The sequence below is a fragment of the Mandrillus leucophaeus genome, unplaced genomic scaffold (assembly GCF_000951045.1).
Source record: "Mandrillus leucophaeus isolate KB7577 unplaced genomic scaffold, Mleu.le_1.0 Scaffold564, whole genome shotgun sequence".
Lineage (NCBI taxonomy): Eukaryota > Metazoa > Chordata > Mammalia > Primates > Cercopithecidae > Mandrillus > Mandrillus leucophaeus.
Window position 1 is genome coordinate 146,523 of NW_012106075.1, and position 7,187 is coordinate 153,709.

The 7,187-nt window shown below is 48.8% G+C and overlaps 1 protein-coding gene across 1 annotated transcript in view; it reads left to right on the forward strand.

Moving 5' to 3' along the window:
• EPN2 (epsin 2) overlaps positions 1 to 7,187 on the forward strand; it is a 70,758-nt gene that overhangs the window by 45,501 nt on the left and 18,070 nt on the right. The window contains exons 6-7 of the mRNA XM_011998238.1: positions 776 to 868; positions 1,830 to 2,004. Coding sequence (XP_011853628.1) covers positions 776 to 868; positions 1,830 to 2,004 — 268 coding nt within the window. The remainder of the gene's footprint in view (positions 1 to 775; positions 869 to 1,829; positions 2,005 to 7,187) is intronic.

Genomic DNA, 7,187 nt, shown 5'->3' on the forward strand with positions numbered 1-7,187 from the left:
ATGGTAGCATCCACTGAGAAACACAGGGACAGACGGACAGTTTGAGCCCATTTTAGTTAATATTTATAATAAAATATAAGGGAGCAAGTTCAAACTCCCATGCTGATCAGTAGTGGGATTGTCCCTTTGAATAGCTACTGTGTGCCAGTCTGGGTAATACCATGAGACCCTGTCTCTTAAAAACAAGAAAAGAAAAAAATACAAGAATATATTATTTATATTTAATTATTATATTATATAAAAGCTTAGGATAACCCTGTCTTTTGCATATGGTGACTTTGCCTTAAATAAAGATAGTGAATCATTTCTGTTAGGAATCATAGAAATATGCAGCCATTTTCCGGAAGCATACACAGTGGAGGTGGAATGATACGTGATATTTATCTTCTTTCTAATTCCTTTTTGGGTTGTCAGATTTGTGTTTTATAAGGACACGTATTGCTTCTATAAGTAGAAAGAATTTATAAAGCCACTTTCATTTCGAGAAAAAAAATTTTAGATTAAGCATTCCCTTTCCCCAGTTTGGTGGTACCTGAGCCATGGTCTGCCTGGTGTGACCCCAAGGGGGTCAAAGTCACAGGAGTCGCAATGAGGGAGGAGCCTTCTGGGTACACACACATTTGGAATTTGAAAGTAATTGTGTTTTACAAGTAGTTTTGAAATCTTCCTTTGAAATACTACATCATACAATGTGCATTTCCTGTTTCTGGCCAGTGTGGCTTTGTTCTGTCCAGTGATGTTATTACAATTACCAGTTTGCATTGTCCTTCTACAGGAAGAACGCCTCAGGCGGGGTGATGACCTCAGATTACAGATGGCCCTGGAAGAAAGCCGAAGGGACACAGTTAAAATTCCAAAAAAGAAAGAGGTAAGAGCTTGCTGGGAGGGCAGATGTTTCACCCTGTCCTGTAGTTGTTGCCTCAGTGTCCCCCACCCAACCTCCCTTGTTGGCGTGATGCACAGTGAATTCTCCAACCTCAGCAAATAACCCTCATGCCTGTAGTGGGCGAGGGCTAGGTGAGCAGGCGACTGAAAACATACCTGAACTAACCAGGAGACACTTAACATCTCAGTGCCTCAGTCTGCTCGTTTGTAAAATGAAGGTGATGATAGCGCTTGCCTCCTGCTTCTGTGGCTGTGGCAGCTGTCAAGTGAGCTACATGCCAGGGGCTGCGAAACGCTTTCCTGCAGCAGGGTGTGCCTCCAGTAGTGCTGGTTGCCTCGTCATCACTGTGCCAGGCTTCCTGCTTTGATGTAGAGGTGACCAGGACATGGCTGTGCTTTTGACAAACTCATCATCGTCCTGTCGAGACCCAGACCCCTCCTCACCCCACAGGCCCCGGGGCTCCATTGGCCTCCCCTTTTACAGTGCTACTGAGGCCTGTGGAGCCCCTGGCTCCTGACTGGATGATGGTGATGATCCCTGATGACACATGGGGTGGTCTTGAGAGTAGGGAGCATGCGGGCGACCCCAGGAGGAGGGCCCTCAGGCTGCTCCTCGATAGTGGCTGGCAGGTGGGAGGGATGGCGTTTTAGAGGATGTCCACAGCCCAGGCAGAAGCCAGGGTTAGCCTGGAAAAGTCTGTGGAGCCCTGAGGTCTGTGAAGTCTGGTGGGGGGTTTGGCAAACAGTAAATAGCTTGTTGTGACTGGAGAGCTGGCCGGATGGGGAGGAAGATGGGACAGCTCAGTTTCGAAGTTCTTCTCAGCCTCTCCTAGAGGGCTTCACTGGAGGACGAGGCATGGGTGGTTGATATTTATGGCTAGTTCGTGGGTATTTGCTGTAACTGTAGCATAGTAAAACCTATCCCCTTCTCTTTGTCTTAAAAGCACGGCTCTCTCCCACAGCAGACTACGCTGTTGGATTTAATGGATGCTCTCCCCAGCTCAGGCCTTCCGGCCCAGAAAGCGGAGCCCTGGGGCCCGTCGGCCTCCACTAACCAGACCAACCCCTGGGGCAGGCCAGCAGCTCCTGCGAGTGCTTCAGACCCCTGGCCATCATTTGGTAAAGACTCCATTACTGGTCTCCCGTGCTTGCCTGCTGGATGGGTGAGGGGCAGGGTGGTGCTTCTTGCTGTCTCTCACCCACTTGGGTCTGGTCGATTGTAGTGGGTGTCCAGGCTCCTCTAGCCCTCATCGATTACATCCAACTGGCCCTCGCCCTCCTCCGTGAGGATGGTGGCATGGTGTTCTCTCTTTGTTTTGAGTGGTTTTCTGCTTTGGGAGAAGGAAAGTCGACTTCACCTCAGCCTCCCACTTGCATCAGGAATGCCTTGTGCCTTCTCTGGGACACGTTTCAACTCTTTCAACCTTAGCATTGCACCCAGTGCCCCAGCTGAAGGAACCATAATACACAGCTTGGAGCATCCAAATCAAGCTGCTGTAATTAGCTGGAAATTATGATGTGCTTACCGCCACTGCTGATGAAAAGGGGATACATGTGCTATAATTCTGCTTGTTACTTAAAGCAGTAGAAAATCCGTTTAATAGGCTAAATGAATATTTTAAAGTTTTGCTTAACATGAGATGTAAGAGGAATTGTGGTGGGAAGTTCAAAATGTGAGCATGACACAACTGGTTTGATATGGGCCCACAAGTTTCTTAATCACTGGGCAGGAGCATGGCCCAGCAGGCTTTGTGAAGGCTTCCTGGTCTGGTGCCCTGGGGGGTCCCTCCTGGTGCACTAAACCCTACTGGGCATGGCTGACCTGTGGGCTTTTTGTTTGGGAACTTTGTATATGTTGTGGCATCTTGCCTGTATCTCCTGGAGTCTCTGTTTCTTTCAAAACCATCTCATGTTCAACTTGGTTCCTTAGATATTTACTAAAATGTACCAAACGACAGGCTGTGTTCTGCTGTGCATGACCCCTGAGACAACAGGTGATTATTGTCCCTGTTGTCTGTTGTCAAGGCCCTGCTCAGGAGCAGGCAGGACAGGAACACAGTGTAATAGCAGTACTGCGTAGTCCAGGCCTCGATGGAGGTTGTTTGAGAGCATGCTGGGATGAGATGAGACTCAGTACAGGAGTCCAGGGAGTGTGAGGCAAGCATTTTGGAGGAAGGCTATTTCTGTTGAGTCCCCAGGGAAGAGAAGGTGGCCAGGCAACAAGAGGCAGGGAGTTCCCTGCAGAAGACTCAGAGTGTGAGAAGCAGAGGGGTACGGAGTGGTGGAGTGGGTGCAGATGCAACCAGCCTATGTGAACCGGGAAGCAGGGGAGAAGGGCCCAGATCACTCAGGGCCTGCACTCAGCCTTACAAAGTGCTTGGACTTGGTCCAGAAGACACTGTCAGCCCCAGATGCCCTTTAGCATGTGGTGAGTTCTGATAGCTTGATGGTGGCCTCTGCAACCCAGGCAGGGCCTCATACCCCCTTTGGCAGGAGCCCTCTGGGCCTTGGGAAAAGCCCCAGGCAAAATTGCCCACAGCTTTCATTCACTGAAGGCCAGTTCCAGGGCAGCTCAAGAGGTTGGTTCACAGGGTTTGTCACCTGTGTGTGGTACCCCCAGGGAGCCTGTGGTAAGATTTTACCACCACACATGGGGACTGTGGTGCCCCAGGGCTGGCAGACCCTTTCAGACAGTGGCTTTGGCTTTATTTTTAAATCTGAAGAATGATTAGTCTGTGAAGTGATGGCCACCGGAAGTTATGGTTAGGGTGCTTTCAGGAAAGACTGTTCATTAAACTGTTGGATAGTTATCTTAGTGCCCTGTAAAGAAAGTGGTCACACCAGGAGCCAGGTGGGTTTAATAGAGTTAAATTCTGGGGAGGGAATTGGGGATCAGAGTGGTGGGAAGGAGGCTTAGTTTTCACACTTTACCTTTTTATATTGTTTGACTTGTTTACCAGGGGTAAGTTTTTCCCAGTCAGGAGAGACAAAAATCTCGAAAGATCTTTAAATGACCAAGTTATGCCCAGCCTTTCTTTTGGCTGGTGGACAGGGCTATGCCCTGGACCCAAGTGTCCTGGGCTGAGCCAAGGACCTGACCTGACCCTCTAAGAACACAGTGTAATAGCAATACTGTGTTGAGAGCACCCTGGGATGAGACTCGGTATAGGAGTCCAGGGAGTGTGGGCGGGGGAGTCTCCCCTAATGAATGGGGGCAGCTTGGTGGGCCTGGTGGGCTGCTGCTTCACCTAGGAATGCTGCCCACATGAATCTGCCCTCCCAGATTTTAAGAACTTGAGATAAAATTCACCATTTCAACCTTTTTTTTTTTCCTTTTTTGAGATAGAGTCTCACTGTCACCCAGGCTGGAGTGCAGTGGCACCATCTTAACTCATTGCAACCTTTGCCTCCCAGGTTCAAGCAATTCTCCTGCCTCATCCTCCTGAGTAGCTGGGATTACAGGCGCCCACCACCACACCCGGCTAGTTTTTTTATTTTTAGTAGAGACGTGGTTTCACCACGTTGGCCGAGCTGGTCTCAAACTCCTGACCTTAAGTGATCCGCCTGCCTTGGTCTCCCAAAGTGCTGGGATTACAGGCATGAGGCACCACGCCTGGCCCATTTCAACCATTTTAAAGTGGACACTTGACTGGTTTTCAGCACATTCACAATGTTGCGCAGCCACCATCAGATGTTTAATTCCAGAACATTTCCATCACCCCAGAAAGAAACCACATACCCAGCCCCTGGCAACCACTGATGTGCTTTCTATCTCCAGGGATTCACCTCTCTGGACATTTTGTAGAAATGGAGTCATGCACTATGTGGGCTTTTGTGCCTGGCTTATTTCGTTTAGCATCATGTTTTCGAGGTTCATCGATGTTATACCATGTGTCAGTCCTTCATGACTTTCTGTGGATAAGTAATATTCCATTGCATGGATATGTAACACTTTGTTTAACCATTCAGCAATTGATGGATATTTGGGCTGTTTCCACATTTTGGCTGTTATGAATCCAGTTTTTTTAAAGAACAGATGGAAACCTAGATGTTTGAAATCTATTAGTGTTTAAATGTTGGCTGTGAATTTTAAAAATTAAGAATATGGTTGGAGCTAATTAAAAGCTATCTGAGGATGGGCACATGTGGCTTGTTGACTGCCAGTTTGCCATCTCTTGCCACTTGCCCAACCTAGGACCTTCTTGGTTCTGATGCACTTGGCATTATTACCAGTGACTTGGGGAGGAGACAGGCCACTAAAGCCCAGAGACATTGTTAGTAGGTTTGGGGCAGGCTCAGTGCTTATGGCACCATGTCCTGTACTTGTCACACCATCCTGGACTGCTGCGAGGCCCTTCTGTGGCCCTGGCATGTCCTGGAAAAGTCACCACAAATTCCAATATGGAGAGATAGCCACTGTTAAAATGTTAGCTTGTCTGCTTCCTGTCTTTTTTATGGGCATTATGTTTTTACTTAGTTGAAGCTATATTGTATATATAATTATGTGTGTGTGTATGTGTATATTTCAATTTGTAGTGTCATGAGCATTTTTAGGCATCGTTAGGAATTCTAAACAGTACCATGCTGTACCGTCATTTACTAAGCAGCCTAGTGATGTTCATAGGGGTGTTTTGCAGTTCTAGCACTCTGCTTTCAGTAGAAAAATACATTAAAATCACAGTGATTTAATTCTGAGATTCTTGTAATTCTCAGTGGTAGTGTTGACCAGCTCTGCAGGAGAATGGCCCTCCGCTAGCTCCTGCATTCACTGAAGCATGTTAGCACACCCTCTGCTTCCACATTCGTCAGCATAGCCTCAGAGCAAGAGTGTGGTATTGGATTTATTGTTTAGCATCTAGTTAAATCCAATAGTGCACATTTTCAGGGTCACCCCTCCATCCTGAGACGTATTCATAAATTAGAAAGATTGGAGTCCCTTCCCATAACACTGTTAGCTGTGCCCTCTGGATGAAAGAAACACTGTTTTGAAAGCCACCATTTGTAGTGAACCCCATCATTACCATCATTACCAGTTTTTTCCAAGCAGCACTAGAAGCAGCTTGGCCAAGTGGCCTTGGGAGGAAATGCTCAGGGCTGAAAGGAGGGAGACTGGAGCCTGCCAGGTCAGTGGGGCACTTCCTCCTCTGTTCCAGACCCACAAAGCAGCCACCTGGTCTGAGGAGGGCTCACAGCCTGCTGATTCAGAAGACCTTGGCTGGCTGGAGCCCTCTCTCTGCATTCCCGCCCACTGCCTGGGCTGGGACAGAGACTGTCTTCCGCCCTGGCAGCAGCAGGTGGTGCTGCTGGCTTGTTGGTGACCTCTGCACAGCTCAGTTCTTCTGTGACCCTCCAGTTGTGACTGCCTCCCTGTGCACATGAATATGCATCTGTGAGGCTCGGGATGAGCCAGGCTGGCGGGTGGGAGGCGACCGGGACACAGGCTCCCTGTGAATGGGCCCCACAGAGGAAGAGGCCGGAAACTGCTTGATCTTTCAAACCTTGGTTCCATCTTCGTTTCCTCTCATTCACTTGAGCTTTCAACAAGCATTTATTGATTGGGTATGTGGCATGGCCTGGACCCTGCCAAGGACGTGGAGAGGGAGAGCACAGAGAGAAGCCTTGCAGCGGATATACTATCCATTCATAGAGGAGGAGCATGTCCAGCGCCTCCCCGAGCCAGCAGGCGTTCCCTGAGGGCACAGCTGGCCCTCAGGGAACGCTGATGACTTTGTGACTTTGTCCCAAGTCACATTTGAAGAAAGCAAGGTGCCACAGTGTGTGGCCTTCCACGACTCCCCCGCACACAGCAAAGAAGGTCACACTGGCCATGGGACTGTGTATGTGTCTGGGGGGCTTTGCCCATTTGTATAGTCTGAATTTAGCCCAGCAGTTTGCGGTGTCCTGTACACACATGGGTCCCCAGTGTCACTTGCAGAATGCAAACTACACAGAGCCCACCCACGCCAAACAGCTTGTCCGTGATTACCTGGATGATTTGGAGGTGGTCAGGGTTTGATCCAAGCACATACTTCACTCTGTGTTCAAAGCTATCTGAGCTGTGACCAACTTTGTCTATGCAGGCTATAAGAGTAAGAGGTTCTTGACTGGGTGCAGTGGCTCATGCCTGCAATCCCAGTATTTTGGGAGGCTGAGGCGGGTGGATCATGAGGTCAAGAGATCGAGACCATCCTTGACCAACATAGTGAAACCCCATCTCTACTAAAAATACAAAAATTAGCTGGGCATGGTGGTACGCACTTGTAATCCCAGCTACTTGGGAGGCTGAGGCAGGAGAATCGCTT